Source organism: Hordeum vulgare, chromosome 4H (assembly GCF_904849725.1).
Source record: "Hordeum vulgare subsp. vulgare chromosome 4H, MorexV3_pseudomolecules_assembly, whole genome shotgun sequence".
In the NCBI taxonomy this organism is placed as follows: Eukaryota; Viridiplantae; Streptophyta; class Magnoliopsida; order Poales; family Poaceae; genus Hordeum; species Hordeum vulgare.
This window is the reverse complement of record NC_058521.1, coordinates 72,972,901-72,989,651: the sequence shown is the minus strand read 5'-3', so window position 1 is coordinate 72,989,651 and position 16,751 is coordinate 72,972,901. Positions and strand designations below refer to the sequence as shown.

The 16,751-nt window shown below is 45.3% G+C and overlaps 1 protein-coding gene across 2 annotated transcripts; it reads right to left on the bottom strand.

The window, feature by feature from the left end:
• Positions 1-1,829: 1,829 nt before the first annotated feature.
• LOC123447924 (probable receptor-like serine/threonine-protein kinase At5g57670) lies at positions 1,830-6,031 on the bottom strand. Of its 2 annotated transcripts, XM_045124651.1 has the most exons (12): positions 5,573-6,031; positions 5,273-5,370; positions 4,652-4,773; positions 4,415-4,551; positions 4,022-4,325; positions 3,768-3,934; positions 3,442-3,690; positions 3,186-3,352; positions 3,016-3,095; positions 2,774-2,921; positions 2,502-2,651; positions 1,830-2,404 (listed from the first exon to the last, which is right to left on the bottom strand). In XM_045124651.1, exons 1-12 carry the CDS (start codon positions 5,793-5,795, stop codon positions 2,135-2,137), a joined length of 2,115 nt encoding a protein of 704 aa, XP_044980586.1. In that variant the 5' UTR covers positions 5,796-6,031; the 3' UTR covers positions 1,830-2,134. The 2 variants fall into 2 exon arrangements, with proteins under 2 accessions (XP_044980586.1, XP_044980585.1); XM_045124650.1 differs by having other exon boundaries at positions 3,768-4,325; positions 5,573-5,974.
• Positions 6,032-16,751: the final 10,720 nt, after the last annotated feature.

Here is a 16,751-nt window from a genome sequence, read left to right as displayed (position 1 = left end):
GACAGGGGCGGCAACGGTGCCGCTTGGTTGGCTGCGGCCCAACGACCTGGTGGCGGGAGCCGATGGATGACATGGTGGTGGTGCTTCCCTTGGTGGCGGGGCGAACTGGTGGTGCGGGGTGGCCGACGACACGTTCCCGACCCAGATATGGGCCCTTAGGGCCCCATCTGGATCCTAAAGTGTCAGCTCCGATGCGGGCATGATGCCTCCCGCGTGGTGAGGTGGGGAGCGGCTCGGACCGGGGGGTGGCGACGTTGATGACATGCCTTCTGCAGCGCGACGACAGGAGCTTTACGGGCATCTGAGCGCCCGACCGATCATGTGGGCCCAGGGGTTGGTATGCTTCTGTTGCTGTGTTTGGTTGGGCCCTCCCGCGTGTCGACGATGTTGCTTCTCCTAGTCTTGGCCCCTCCTTTTCGATGTGTAGGTCCCACTTTACGGTGCCGTGGTGAGACAACGTGGGAAGCTTCAAGATCGTGTTGGCGCGCAGTGGTGGTCGGTATGATGGCAGGCTCCGGAACACCCGAGGTGAAGGTTAGGATCAGGAGAAATCCATGTCTACTTGGCCGACACCGACGCAATGGTGCGTGAGGGTGCCGTCGGACCTTCCAGGAGGGCGTCGGGGGTTACCCTTCCCTTGTCCTCGCCGCCTACGGAAACCCTTGGTAGCAACATCATCATCGCCGCGTCCCTTTTTGGAGGTGTTGATTGGTATCGGCGTTTCAGAGTTTAGGAGCTTGGTGGAAGATCTCCGGCGGTCGCAGCGGTCGCGATGCTTCTTCGTTTTTGTTGATCCGCCGTTGCCGGCATTTGTTCTTTTTGTATTTTGTTTTATTTGGCGTGAATGTGCCGTTTCTGCACCAACATCTATCATTGATTGTATCGGCGTTGGTTGTTTTGTAATATAAAGTAGAAAAAAAATTCTTTTTCGGTCAGGTAAATGCGTTATCTTTTTCTTTTGCGAGAAAAATACTTGTTATTACTCAATCACGAGGTCCTTACATTCATCATGGGAAATCGCCGAGGTCTCAACAGGACCGGATCCAAGCCAAATCATAATTCGTCTTTCAACTATAGCAAAATTTGAGGATGTGTATTTTACTAGCGTTGCATATATAGCGTTGCATATATGAGTGTTGAGCATTATCCGTGCTTAGTGTCCCCCGTTATTCGCTGTCGCCAAGCAAAGCTCTGTTCACGGCTGCTTCTCGGTGTCGGTTCCCTCCCCTCATGTTGGCGTGCACAGGTAACTCTCCCAAGAATCCTGCCATTGTCGGGTACCATCCATCCATCCGTCCACGGGGGTGGGTTGGTTCATGTGAGTGTGAATGTGATTCCCTCAGCCCCATCCCCATGTGATGCAACATGTCCCAACTGTGCGATCATCAGATGATTTTAGTATCCTACTAGTAGTGTCTTTACTCCTCCTCCACGATCTTCTCTTTTTTCTCCTTTTAATGATGATGATGATCAGCTCTGTTCGTTGGTTGGACCGACCTGATGCCCAGGACCATTAGATGCCACGCTGAAGCAGACACCCATTAGCTGGCTATATCATACTGACTCTGGCAGTTCGTTGTCCAATGGTTGCACAAGCACAAGCACCATCGTGGAGCACGAGCCTAGATTAATAGTGTATCTGGGTCTGGGTGTGAATACATTGATCCTGACCTTATTCATGATCTGGAGCAATGCGATGGCTAGATGGAGGAATTACTTGTCCGGACAGAGGGGGGGGGGGGTATATATTGTCTCATAGCAGTCTCAGTTTGAGGAGCCACATCAGCTCGAACTCTACGATTATAACTTTATTCTAACAAGTGAGCACATGGTGGAACAAGCACTGATGATTTGGGCGTGGGCAAACAACCCACGGTTACATCCTCCCTACTCTACTTTATTCCTCATCTCATCTCATCTCATCCTTTGGATGAGAACATTACAGGCTCACTCATAAAAACTCTAGGGGAAAAAAAAATAAGAAACATTGATCAGATCATAGACCCTGAGGAGGGCATTGCATGTGCCACCTCTCACCCAAGGAGCAGCAACAGGTTAACTTAGGAAGAAATGGGAGAGGAAAAGGATCTCTATACACAAAACTGGGGCGCCAACTCTGCCATGGGTCGATCGGTCAGTCGAAGCTCGACGACCGGCTCCACCTTCCCTGAAGATACTCTTCCAGGGACGTGTTTGCCGTGATGAAGTCGTTGCTGCTCACCGAGGCGGAGTCGTTGTCCACGTCAAAGGCGAGGTTGATGTATGACTGGATGTTGGTGCTGTTCTCCGGAGGTGGTGCGAGCGTGACAACGTCGTCTACGTCGCCATCGCTCTCGTACGATAAACCCACATGCGATCTTGCCCACTTGAGAGTGTCATTGTCGCCGTCAAGTAGCTTCAGAACCTGATGTTTACGGACGGAGGCTCGTAAGATGGGGAGTACAGAGGATATACGCAGCATGATAAATGGCACAATCTATGCAGCAGAAACGAAATCTCACCACTGCGATGTGAGGACGGTGTTGAGGTGTTGGTCTGATGCAGAGGGAAGCGGCAAGTGTCATCCTCTCGATTTCATCGGTATGGCCTTCGGTAGGCAAGCTAGGATCTGCAAGTTGCGTGAGCTTTCCTCCTTGGATGATAGAATTTGCCTATATACAACGCACAAAACAACCAAATTTTCTGTTAAAACTAAAGGAAGAAACCCTTCTTTATCAAAATCAAGCCAATTTTTATTTTCAAACAAACAATCAACAGATGATGATGCACTTACCCACATAACTAGACTCTCCTGGCCTTTCGGACAACCAGTGCACAGCGGTTTCCTGCCTGAGACGAGTTCAAGAAGAACAACACCAAAAGCGAAAACATCGATTTTGTCATTCACCTTGCCATGCATGAAGTATTCAGGAGCCAAGTACCTGGGGGAAGGTAGGTATACATACATCAGTAAAGAAAATGTTGCAGCAGAGCATGAAAAGGCAAAGCTAGTGTGCACATGATCAGCTAACTAACCCAAAAGTTCCTGCAACATCATTGCATGTGATCTGGGGTGTTGCATCAGCGGCCCACAGCGCAAGGCCAAAGTCTGATAACTGCATCACACGAATACAGATATCTTGATTCAGCTAATTTGATATTGCACAAGAACTGAAGCATGTTGTGGAACAGGATGATAGGTTTACCTTTGGCTCAAAATCCTCTGAGACGAGGATATTTGATGACTTGACATCCCTATGGATCACCGGGTGACTGTTACCATTACCATGGAGATAATCCAGTGCATGAGCAACACCTACCGCCACATTGAACCTCTCGGTCCAACCGAACATGCTCTTGCATTCTCTCTCACCTACATCACATTAACAATAAGATGAGTTTTTACTTTTTACATGGAAACAACATGGGGAGAAAACAGGTGACGCAAGCTATGGAGCATACCATGCAGTATTTCTTCTAGGCTGCCTCTTTGCAAGTATTCATATACCAATAGAAGATCATTGTTCTTGAAGGAGAAGCCGGTGATGGATATGATGTTCTTGTGAATGACGGAGCTGACAATCTCGATCTCTGATGTGAACTCCTTCAGTACATCGTCGGAATACTTCAGGATCTTCACTGCTAACTCCTTGCCATTTGTCAAACAACCTTTGTAGACTTGGCTCGTGCCACCTTGTCCAACTATACAATCTGCGCAAACCACCTAATGGCTAAATATGACATGTCTAGGGAAATGGGAATAATAGAAATTAATCTGAAATACATACCAGCTGAGAAGTTAGAAGTGATATCTGCAAGCTCATTGTAACTGTACGAAGAATAAAGGGATAAGAATTTTTCCTTGAGTGAGATCAGCTCCTGTGGAATTTCTGTATCCAATTCCTCAATCACAACAGAAGAGCTTCCTGAATTGCTTCTCGAGGGGATAACCACCCTATCACGCAAGATACGACTGACACTGTTGGTTGAGTTCGGTCTCGTGGTTCTGTGTTCAAGATGGACTGGCGAAACAGCTGAATACCTGCTAGGAAGCCGCATTGCCCACTGCACCACAGACATCTTGGGCTTGTCAGACAACCCATCCTGTCGGTTGGGTAACAACTTCTTCCTTAGGAATGGCCAGCCAGTTGCTACTTCTGGCGATTCACGTCGGCAAACCTTAACTGGAACCAATGCTAGTGAAACTTCCTTTGACGATGTATGAGACCTCATTGGCATGGTGACAGCCCGAGAAATGGACCTGTTATCCTTTATACACTCGTCGTGAGTTTTCTCTCCTATCAGGGAGGTCAGAAGCTTGCGGTAACTCCTCCTTGGCGTCTCGGCTGCATTCCAATTACAGGGTTAAACATACTCATGGCAACCAGAGACCAGGAAACTAACAAATGCAAGAAATATGGTTTGATTGACTTACGTGCGCTAGTGCTATTGAATGGTTCTTCGTGTGCCGCAGCTCTTTGGTAAATAATCTTGCCATTGTTGACAGCAAGAACCGAGCAACTCGTGGGAACTCTCTTTGCACAGTACTTGGCAACTGAAGTGGAGGAGGATCTGATATATATTTGGAAAGAAACAAGGACACTAATATGAGGAACAAACTAATCTGGACCAGTTTAGCAACAAGGAGCGGAGAATGTGCCAAATTCAGTACCCAAAAGACCGAGAATTCTTTGCGACACCGAGGATCAGATGCGCAGCACCACATGAAGCCGCTTCTTTAACCAGAGTTTTCCGGATAGACGATCCCCCACAGACCTTGAGCTCCAAATTGATCTGCCAAATGTAAGTGGACCAACAAAGTGATGAGAATTTTTAGGGGAAAAAACTTTAAAAGAGAGAGTTGATTTTGAGGCAAATTCCCGGTGGTAGGATCAAAGGGCTACAAAGTCCTGCCCCCTGAACCTTTTGCAGCTCGACAAACATTGGCAGTAAATTTTAATGGTTGGAGGTGAAAACTAAGAGTTGTCAAAATTTCAAGCTGCCAAAACTTATAACGAAACAACAAAAGTTGGACCACCTGGTAAGCTATTGTCACCATCAAAACAGTACTAGTACTACGGAAGAGGTGGGAAGTTTTAAGTTTGAGCTAAAATCGAATGGACCATGAATTAATGACGGGTCAAATTGGGAGCTCTCCGTGACGAAAAAGGCAAGTGCTTTGAACCGCAGCCATTGAATAGAGGTCCGCAAGTCACTCTCGCGAATAATAAAGTAGTACTCGTAGCAAAAATAGAGAGCGTTTCGCGAAGCAGGGGCGAGCGGACGGACGGACCTGCTTGAGGTTGCAGAAGCCGTCGTACACGGCGAGCACCGACGCGAGCGAATCCGCGGCCTTCCTCCTCTCCTCCAGTCCGGCCCCTCCTCCGCCTCCTGAAAAAAAAGGGCAGAAAAAAGAGGATGTTAATCTCATAACAAAACCGAAGGAAAATTTTCGAAAGCGCGGAACACGAATTGGTCCTAGGAACAGAATCTGCAACGCGGAACTTGGTTTGGTATAAACCGAGGGCGAGAAAATCGGAGAGACGGGTGACCGTCGGGCGCCGGGTCGTGGAGTGGAGAAGGGGGGACGCACCGGCGGCGACGTGGAGGGCGACGACGCGGTCGCCGGCATTGGCGACCTTGACGAGCGCCCAGGTGAGGAGCTCGCGGCTGGCGGCATCCCACCTGATCCCGACCGCCACCGTCCTCCCGCTGCCCCCCGCCGCGTCCTCGGGCGACGGGCGGTGCCGGCGCGGCGTCGTCGCGGCCGCGGCCTCCGGGTGCTGCCGCGCGCCGTCGGGGACGAGGAGCCTCATGGCGGGCGGCGTCACGTTGCCTTCCGCCTCCGGCGCTCTCCCTCCGCTGCCTTTTGGTTCACGTTCCACTTGACTTGCCGCGGAGGACAGAGAGAGATGGGGGGGAGCGGAGCGCGGAGAGAGGAGCGTTGTGTTGTATCGGGGGGCGTGGGGGAGTGTGGGGAGGACGACGATCCGAGGGGAGGGGGCCTGCGTTTTATGCGGCTTTGTACTCTTTTTTTGTTTGCTGGGACGCGGTTAAGTACAAGACAATCTTAACGGCGCTGAGAGACATGCTTAATTGGTTTGCTAACTTATTCCTCGAAAAGTTAGCGCTTTATAACCGTTTTGGGGGAAGTGATTTGTAACTGTTTGTTGTAAATCAATGCCAGTTTATGGTGTCTGCTATGAACTGACACAAAAATTGTAATTTTAGTTTTTTTAAAGCATTAGATCTACTATTATATATTAAAAAAGCATCCCAAACATAATAAAAGTTAGACCGAGATTCAAACACCAACGAACAATCACTACCGCCGCAGAATAAGTCGTAGACGTGCCGTTGTAACTGATAAGGCAAGAATTAATATTACTAGAGAAAACCTTATACGAAGAGGCTTATGAGTAGCGTGCTTTTGCTGAGGACACTACTGCTACTTAGGGGTAGCTCGGTGTAAGAAGAGGCGCTGCAGGTAGTTATATACTAGCAGTGCGGGTACCGGAGACGACGCTACTGCTAAGGGGTCACATCGTCACCCATCGGGACTGCCCGTAGCAGTAGCGATGGGCCACAGACACGCGCTACTGTTATAGTGCTTCGCAATAGTGCGGTGCGACAACCGGCGCTACTACTAGTGTCACCTTATCCACACCCCCTTCCCCGTGCTCGTTTCCTGTCTCTCTCACTCCCCCTCTCACGCTCTTGCCACACCCCGCCGCCACTGTCGTCGCCCTCACCCACCACCTCCACCGTCCTACCGCTGCCACCGTCACTCCCGAGGTATCTCCCTCCCTCCTCCTCTCATCGCCCTCCTCTCTCATACCTCCTCCTTCCTCCCGCAGCCGTCCTCCCCTCCTCCCTCCTCCCCTCCTCCTATGACCAGCCTCCTCCCTCCTCCCTCCTCCTTCGACCGCCCTCCTCTCTCTTCTTCTTCTCTCTTCCTTCCTTATGTTGTCATCCTCTCTCCCTCCTCCTGTTGCCCTCCTCCCTCCTCCTCCTCCTCTTCACTCCCCACTCCTCCCACCTCCTCTCTCCTAATTAAGTAATGTTTTAGGTATAGGAATTTTCAGTTTCTAATTTCTGGTTTTAAGTATAGTATATGTAGTAGTAGATGTAGATGTAGTAGTACTTTCTAGTTTCTAGTTTCTAGTTTATAGTTGATCCTGTTAGTTTCTAGTTTCTAATTTACTCAATTAGTTAAAAATATAGTTGGTAGAAAAATCTATTCCACACTTGATTTAACTAGTATTAGAATAGAATGTAATTTTAAACGATGGTAGTTCGGGTTGTCTTTTAGAATGGTTTGAACATGTGAATAAATGAAAATGAAAATGACAATGAAAATAAAAATGAAATTGAAACCTCTGACTGGCCGATGTTTTGCCTGAATGTTGATTCATTTCCGTTCCGGCAAATTTCAAGCACTAGAAATGTTCTGTTTTTAGAAAAGGTTATGCCAAAATTTTGTCAGAATAGGAATTAGATGTCATTCCAGCAATAAGAGGAGGAAGCGACCAACATCGATGGTTGAAGTATCACAGGAAGAATCCAGACTGTTATCGTGGTGGGCGCTTCCTCCTTCGTTCCCGCGTGCTAGAGATTTTGGTAAGGCACATGGGGACGAAGGGAGGAGCGGCCATCACCGACGGTCGAAATAGTAGTGGGAGGGAGTGTCCACCAACATACACCACCATATCAGTATGAGAGAGTGTGCACCATATACACCATGAGGTATGAAAGTTTTTCAAGGAAGCCTCGACAAACTGAAACTCAATCCATGTTGATTTTTCATATACACCAATAGTTGTGGTTGATTTTTAGTCTTTGAATCATGAACATAGGAAATGTCCTCTGAGGACGAGGGGATCCCTGGGTGTGATTATTGCAGCGAAGATCGAGGTCTGTGTGATATACCTCACCTACAAAACGGCAGATTCTTCACCATCAAGCTTGGCGAGACCTTTGACGTTTTTACGGTACGCAACGATGACCACTATTTTTGCTTCTTTTCTCTCTGTTTCTTTGCTTCAATCAACGTGTAATTTCAACTTTTTACAATTGGACTAGTGCATCCCCTTTCATGTAAGACGATGTGTCTTGGAGAAGCTCGATTCCCAATAAATGGAGAATATGAAGACGAGGAGAGCTCACCTGAGGACTAAACATGGTTTCACATTTCTGGTTACACTATGCAATGCAATTAATCACTCGCATTTTGGTTGCTCAACTTGGGAAGCTCTAGGCAAGGCATATGGATTTCAGGAGGATATGGAAATAACCTTCGATATTCGTCCTGAAGATGATATTGAAGGTAATATCGACATTTGGGTGGGTGTCGATATGCTTCCAGTTTTACCTCAATGTGAGTTTGACAACCATATTTGTGAAGTGATTTTCATTGTTTATTTAAAAATAGTTGGTGTTCATCCCTACTTAACTTGTTTATTTTTAATTGATAGCTTATTTCTCTTCTGCAAAAAAAATGAAAAGACAGTAGACATGACCTATTACAGTCTTGGCTCTGATCTAACTTGGTTGGAGAAAACCCATCTGATCTCATTTATTGATGATGTTGATGATTATAAGAACAAATATGAAGATATTGATGAAAGTTATTTTGAATACGTGCCACTAGTGCATGAGTTGAACCCTAATAATTTCCATGTAGATAGCATGGTAAGACTATTTTTTACTATTGTGTCATTAATTAGTCAATCTTTTGCATACATAATTTTCTTCTTAAGAAAAACTAGATTGCTAACTATGTTATTATTATGTTCTTCAATAGAAATTCCTGCCAGGGGTTGTGCCTGAACTGATGACTATAGAAGGTCGTAATTTGAATGTTATCAGCTTATGGCCATGGTGGCCTATATGTTTCCGCAATGAATACTCGCTTTCTAGAAGGGATGGAAGCATCAAACTTAAAAGGATTTGACAATTTAATAAAAGCTGCTGACAAGTACTTGGCGGAGGCGCGAAGGATTTACGCATGCCACATGTCGGAGATAGGTGGATCTCTATTCTTCACAATGGAGAGAGTGGTGCTTACCCTTTTGATGTTATTTTAACCGGTGGAGAGTAGTAGTTTCTACCTAGCAGAGAATAATATGTGCTAATTTAGATAGATGACCTTTTCTAGTTTATGACATTATGTACTAATTATTAGATGATCAAGATGATGCTAAATTGTTAGATGATTAAGATAATGATCAAGATGATGATAAGTTGTTAGGTGATTTAAAGGATGATGAGTTCTTAGATGATTAAGAGGGTGATGATTTCTTAGATGATTAAGAGGATGATAAGTTATATGAGAGATATTAGATTAAAGTGGATGGGTGCAAGTGATCAAGTTAGGTTAGAGGGAAAATATGATGTTGCCAATCGCAATATCATATTTTCCCTCTAACCTAACTTGATCACTTGAACCCATCCACTTCAATGTAAAAATTGTTTTTTGCATAATTATTACTAATATTGTATATTGATATGTATAACCGTGTGTAAATACAATACAAATATGAAAAAATATGCCTGTTTAGTTGTGGTGCGGCTTCTAAGAGCTCACTAATGCTATTACGGAAGCACACTACTCCTAACCCAGTTTCCAGTAGCGCTATGAAGCCCGCGCTACTGCGAGATGTTAGCCGTAGCACTGTAGCAGTAGGGTGGCCCCCCTCGCTACTGATACAGGGAAAATCCACGCTACTGTAAGCCTTTTCCCTAGTAATGTGTTTTTCTTTTAGTTCATATTCCTGTTGTCTCATGATGATATTAGCTGACTGAAGAAAAGTGAACGTTGTATGAGACTGATGAAAGGGTTGTTTCCGCCTCACAAGGCAATGCATTTATTGATCCGTCCAAGTATCATGAACCACTGTTTGCATTTTAGTTACACATGCTCTAGAATTACACAGTATATAACATAAGATTATCCTGATGAGCAGTTGATCATATTAGTTGGGCTAAAAAATTCCTTTATAGAAGCAAATAAGTAATGAAATGTATGGAACATTTACGATATGCCTATGTACAACAGAGAATTGTAAGAAATGTTTCAGCTATTTTGGACATCTGTGTCCAGTTTCAAAGGAAATGGTATATCAATTATTTTACTAAAGAGATTTATCTTAATGCAGCTAAACATTGCTCTATACTTCTGAAAACAAGAGTTGACATCTATAATTATTGTTGCATCTACCGATGGTCATATTTTGAAGGCTCTCTACTCAAAATCATATGGGAATTTCTTGTTGTTGCATCGAGGTGCTGGAACTCCTTGGAGTGGAGTGAAAACAATTGTGTCTACTTATGGAATGCATGCAGTAGCAAGGTGAGTATTCGTAATAATTTCAAGACTTATTTTCTGAAAGTTCAAGAGATGTACTAAGCAAGTTAATCGCCGCGCAGGCCAACATGCTCGGTAATTTGGACAATATTGTTTATCAGGGAGGTTGGTACAACATGGCGCTCACCCTAATTGGAATGATTAAATGTTCATGATGATTTAAAGTTTAAAGGATACTTCAATCCTTTTTTACTAAAAACTTTAATTCAGTCACAAAATTATACTGTTATGAGGGTTTCAGAAATTTGTAGTAGTTATCACCATTTTGGGAACTCGAAGTGGGTCATTAGTAGGGATTTTGGTGAGGTGCATCCATGAATTAACAAATGTTTTTTTCTCTTAACCGTTTTTTGTGTAAGAAATTGATGACCATAAGCATTACAATATATATGTTGGATACGTAGAGTTTTGCGGGTAACATAAATTACTAATTTTGTCCTTTCCCAGCTCTTTGTTACGAGTTAATACTAGGTACATCCATCGTTGAAGTATAAAGAAAAGAAGCACACATCAACTTCTGAAGCCTTCTTATATTTCTGGAGCCTTGTCGAGTTGGTTCGGTCACATGATGATACACCACTGAAAGGGGATTAGGCAGGGGAGGGGTGTCGTTATTGCACACAAGACACGGCTTCGATTGCAAGAAGCACTTATGAAGAATGAGAGCATTTTAGGCCTAGGTCATATTCAAACAGTTAGGGAGTGATGATTCTTGAACAAAAGATTCATAGAACTAGTTGAATTATTGAAGGGGAGAGAACAACTATATGTGCTGAAAAATTGTTTCTGATGGTTGCTGATAACCCACAAGTATAGGGGATCGCAACAGTTTTTGAGGGTAGAGTATTCAACCCAAATTTATTGATTCGATTCAAGGGGAGCCAAAGAATATTCTCGAGTATTAGCAGCTGAGTTGTCAATTCAACCACACCTGAAAGACTTAATATCTGCAGTGAAGTACTCCCTCCATCCCAAAATAAGTGACTAAAAAATGACTCAACTTTGCACTAACTTTAGTACAAAGTTGGGTCACTTTTGAGTCACTTATTTTGGGACAGAGGGAGTATTTAGTAGCAAAGTAGTATGGAAGTAACAGTAACATTGGCAAACATGACAATAGCAGTTTTGTAGTGATTGTAACAATATCAACGGAAAAGTAACTTAACAAAGATCAATATGTGGAAAGCTCGTAGGCAATGGATCAGTGATGGGTAATTATGTCGGATGGCATTCATCATGCAATAGTCATAACATAGGGTGATACAGAACTAGCTTCAATTCATCGATGTAATGTAGGCATGTATTCCATATATAGTCATACGTGCTTATGAAAAAGAACTTGCATGACATCTTTTGTGCTACCCTCTCGTGGCAGCGGGGTCCTAATGGAAACTAAGGGATATTAAGGCCTCATTTTAATAGAGAACCGGACCAAACAATTAGCACTTAGTGAATACATGAACTCCTCAAACTATAGTAAGCACGAGAAAGAATCCCAGTTATTGTCACCCTGGGAGATGGGGATCATAACTCGTAATAGGTATCTACAACTTGCAAGATAGGATCAAGAACATATATATATATATATATATATTCATGAAAAACATAATAGGTTTACATATGAAATCATGGCACTCAGGCCCTAATGACAAGCATTAAGCATAGCAAAGTCATAGCAACATCAATCTCAGAAGAAAGTGGATACTAGGGATCAAACCCTAACAAAACTAACCCGGTTACATGGTAAATCTCGTCCAACCCATCACCGTCTAGCAAGCCTACGATGGAATTACTCACAAATGGCAGAGAGCATCATGAAATTGGTTATGAAGGATGGTTGGTGATGACGATGGTGTCGGTTTCCCCTCTTCGGAGCCCAAATCACACTCCACATCTGCCCTCCCAAGGAAGAACATGATGTGGCAGAGGCTCCGTATCGTAAAACGCGATGAACTCTCCTCCTTTATTTTTTCCTCCCCGAATAGAAATATATAGAAGTGGAAACGAGGTCGGAGGAGCCACAGGGGGCCCACAAGACAGGGGCGCGTCCTAGGGGGGTCGCGCCCTGCACGCTTGTGGCCAGGTGGTGGCCCCTCTCCAGTTGATTCTTTCGCCAATATTTTTTATTAATTCCAAAAATATTCTCCGTTAATTTTCAGGTCAATCCGAGAACTTTTATTTTTGCAAAATAATAACACCGAGGCAATTCTGCTGAAAACAGCGTCAGTCCGGGTTAGTTCCATTCAAATCATGCAAATTATAGTCCAAAACAAGGGCAAAAGAGTTTGGAAAAGTAGATACGTTGGAGACGTATCAACTCCCCCAAGCTTAAGCCTTTGCTTGTCCTGAAGCAATTCAGTTGATAAACTGAAAGTGATAAACAAAAACTTTTACAAACTGTGTTTGATCTTGCTGTTGTAAATATGTCCAACATGATGTTCAGATTTTCATCAAAGATTATAGACTAACCACATTCACAAGAATATTTAGATCTCATATTTACTTATACGAATGGCATAATCAACTAGCGAGCGATAATAATAAGCCTCGGATGACAACAATTTTATCAAAACAATCATAATACAATATGATATACTCGTATCTCGCTAGACCTTTCTGAGACCACAAAACATAAATGCAGATCACCTCTGAAGAACAAGGACTGACTAGACATTGTAATTCATGGTAAAAGAGATCCAGTCATACTCATTCTCAATATCAATTGATAAAAAAAACATACAAATGACGGAGGTGCTCTCTAACTGGTGCCTTTTTATAAGAAGAGGATGACTCAACAGTAAAGTAAAATAGATAGGCCCTTCGCAAAGGGAAGCATTGATTTACACAGGTGCGAGAGCTCGTGCTTTTAAAACATGGATGAATCAAAATTTTGGGCGGTATGCTTTCATTGTCAACATAACAACTAAGATATCTCAATATATTCCATGCTATATACATTATAAGCGGTTCGCAAACAAAATAGTAAAGTTTTTACTCCCCCTCCACCAATCGATCACACTCCACGACGGGCCGAATCCACGGGTACCGTCCATACAAACAACAATCCTGGGGGAATTTTGTTTTATTATACTTTGATTTGACTTTTGAGCATGGAACTGGGCATCCCGAATACCAGCCACTTTCTCATGAATGATAGTGAATCAACACATATCGTAAAAATAACCCAGTTAGCATGGAAGATACTGACAGCCCCTAGTCACTACATGAGCGATTCAGGCATACAAAACATAATATTTATTTGAAGGTTTAGAGTATGCCAGAGGCGCCTCCCCGGGAGCCCACAGCCCCGCCTCCGTCGCCCCAGTGCCCACAACTCCTCGGCAGCGCCGCCCCACCGCCCCTGGTGCCGCCCCCGCAGCCGCACCGCCGGCGCCGCCGCCCCAGGCACTGCCCCGCAGCCCCCGGCGCCGCCCTGGTGCCTCACAGCCCTGCCGCCGCCGCCCCACCGCCCTCGTCGCCGCCCCGGTGCCCCACAGCCCCCTGGCGCGGCTGCCCCACCGCCCCCGACGCCGCCCCGCCACCCCCAACACCCCCGGCCCCGCCACCCACGACGCCACAACCGCCCCTCCCGGTGAGCCCCCACACCCCCCCCCCCCGCACGGGAAAACTAACTATTTGGTATTTAGTTTTTTGGAATTAGATTATAACTACAAAGTTGATTTTTTATTATTGTTGTAGTAGTTGTTCTTGTTATTGTAGTTATTGTTGTTATTGTAGTTGTTGCAGTAGTAGTTGTTGTTATTGTAGTTGTTGTAGTAGTCGGTGTACCGGTTGATGAGCCCTATATTCTTAGTTTTTCATATAAAGACCATCTGCCACTAGTTAGTTAGCTTAATAGAAAGAAGAGGAAGAAGAAGGGAAGAAGATAAGAAGAGAAGAAGGGAAGAAGAGAAGAAGAAGAAAAATAAGATGGAGAAGAAGAGAAAAAAAAGAATAAGTAGAAGAAGAGGATAAAGAAAAATATAAATAGAAATAAGAGGAAGAAGAAGAAGAAGAAGAAGAGGAGAAGAGGAGAAGAAAGAGGAAAAATGAAAAGAAGAAGAAGAAGGAGAAGGAGGAGGAGGAGAAGGAGCCCTCCTTCTTCTCCTTCTTCTCCTTCTTCTCCTTCTTCCCTCCTCCTTCTTATTTTTTAGCTTGTTTAGCTAATTATCCTCCAAAATGACATAATAAGCTAAAAACCTTGGTTAGCTCATGAATATTATATATATTCTAATCTTTATTATTCATGTACATATTATTATTCATGTCAGTTATTCAATTTTTTATGTTGTACTAATTTATTTTAATCTTTATCATGGCAGGTCACCAGGTGTTGAAAGATGGTGGGCGCTGGTCCAGATCGCTTGACGGGTTCTTCCCACGTGTCCCACACGAGGGGTGGTACTTCCCTTCCACCCCTATCTCTCCGTAGAGCCTTGGCAGACAGTCTGTCGACACCACCTGTGGGTTCTTCTTCGTCGACGGCATTGCCCACTGGGAGAGGTGTTGGTCGGGTAGGGAAGAAGGGGAAGTGTACAGGGAGAGGTGGTGGCCACGGAAGATCCAGGAGGACTGTTGAGCCATCCTCGCCACCACCACCAGCTCATTCACACGAGCATAGGACTACTATGGTCGACCCGTTTGCGGAGGAGGCTACGGGGACTCCGGTCCAGGAGCCTAGTGTTGACGGACATTCGTCCCATGAGACTCCGGTCCAGGATCAGCCTCGGGTCGAGGTGCATTCGGCCCACGATACTACGGTTCCGTAGGCTTGACCCGACGTGGAGAGGTCCGGATGGGATGCCTGGCCGCATCAGACCGAGTTGCCGGATTGGACCGAGGGTCCGGGTGGCTCAGGGGGCGGGGATGGCGGGGATGAGTTTACGGATAGTGAGGGCGATGTGCAGGTGGACGGGGACACCGTGTACAAGCGTGGTAGTACACGTCTCCCGGTCGTGCGGGCTACCCGCGAGCAGAGGTCGGTGATTAAATTTGAAGGAGATAGGTAAGTACATTTACTCTTTTTTTAAGCTTTTGCCTTCAAGTTTGTTCAAATGTCTAATGCGTTGACCTTATCATACTGCATGGGATGGGCACACCCTCGTGGAGTCCGCAAGCCGAACTACGTCCTTGGTTTGCTTTGCCGGACAAATTTCCCGAGGTTTGTCACGTTGCCTGGTGAGGGTCAGCTTCCTACACTAGGATTTTCCTAGGAGCACTACCAGGCTGCGCAGGCCCCGCCGGAGGAGATTATAGATGGTGTCTTGTGCCACACGAGGGCCGAGATGGTGATCAAGAGCTTTTGGGTAAATTATCCTTTTACACAATCTAAAATTAACAATATAGCTAATTATTGTACTAATCGGTGTTTTCACGTTTGATTGCAGACCTTCTATATGTGTGAGGATGGATATGAGGAGGAGGCGGCCAAGGTTCTCGAGGCCGGGTGTAGGCGGTTACTACAGAACTTACGCCACGAGGCTCGGCCGCAGGCTATTCGAGACTACTACGCCACGCGTGGTATTAAGAAGCAGAAGGAGGATTGCCGTGGAAAGTTTCTGAAGAAGGAGCAATACATGAAGGTAATTACCTATTCTTAAGTCCTTCTACGTAGTTTTCTTGATTTCATTCATAGGCGTAGCGCTCAAAATTCTTTTTAATAACTTACAGGTGCCCCCGAGATGGTGTGCGGATAAGATGGATTGTTGGGAGGCGTTGGTTGATGAGTGGTGCACAGGCAACTGGCGAGCCATCCACGACAATGCGAAGGATCGGCGTAGCCAAATGGTTGGTGTGCCACACCATCAAGGCAGCGCCAACTTACTTCAGTTCGGACGAAACTGGGTATGTGATTTGCTTCATGATTCATGCAATTCATTCTTCATGCTAATATTTTTTTCCTCTCTTTTAGGCGCATCACAATAAGACGGAGATGCCACACTTGTACGACCTTTATGGCATGGCCCATACTGCCTCGTACAAGAAGGCGAAGGAATTCTCCGAGTCTGACCTAGATGATCCAAATAACTTCACCAACATATCATCCCACCACAAGCTCGTGACATACAGGGACACGGGGAAGGCTACGAAAGGGGATGACTTTAACCCGAGCCAGGAACCTTTGGATCCAGAGCTGGTGATGATATCTGGTGGCGGGAGGCCCCATGGCTCGATAGCCATTGGAGATGGGATAATACGTTGTCCACTCACTCTCCCGGAGATCAAGGCGCGCCAGTCGAGCAGCTATCCTGAGATAACGCGTCGTCCACGGCCAGTCGATCTTGCCATCGAGGTTAGTTGTACGGACTCAGAAAACTTTCATCCATTTCATTATGTGTGTCACCATAGATCATTACTGTGGTAGCGAGGAATGGTGTTTCAGGCTGCTCTTCAGAAAGAGAGAGCG

What these genes read in the sequence shown, in the direction of transcription:
- LOC123447924 (XM_045124650.1), bottom strand. Translation starts at nt 5,795, where the DNA reads ATGAGGCTCCTCGTCCCCGACGGCGCGCGGCAGCACCCGGAGGCCGCG. An exon ending in CCTAGAAGAAATACTGCATG is followed by an intron (nt 3,353 to 3,441) that starts GTATGCTCCATA and finishes AATGTGATGTAG; the next exon opens with GTGAGAGAGAATGCAAGAGC. An exon ending in GATGTTGCAGGAACTTTTGG is followed by an intron (nt 2,922 to 3,015) that starts GTTAGTTAGCTG and finishes ACCTTCCCCCAG; the next exon opens with GTACTTGGCTCCTGAATACT.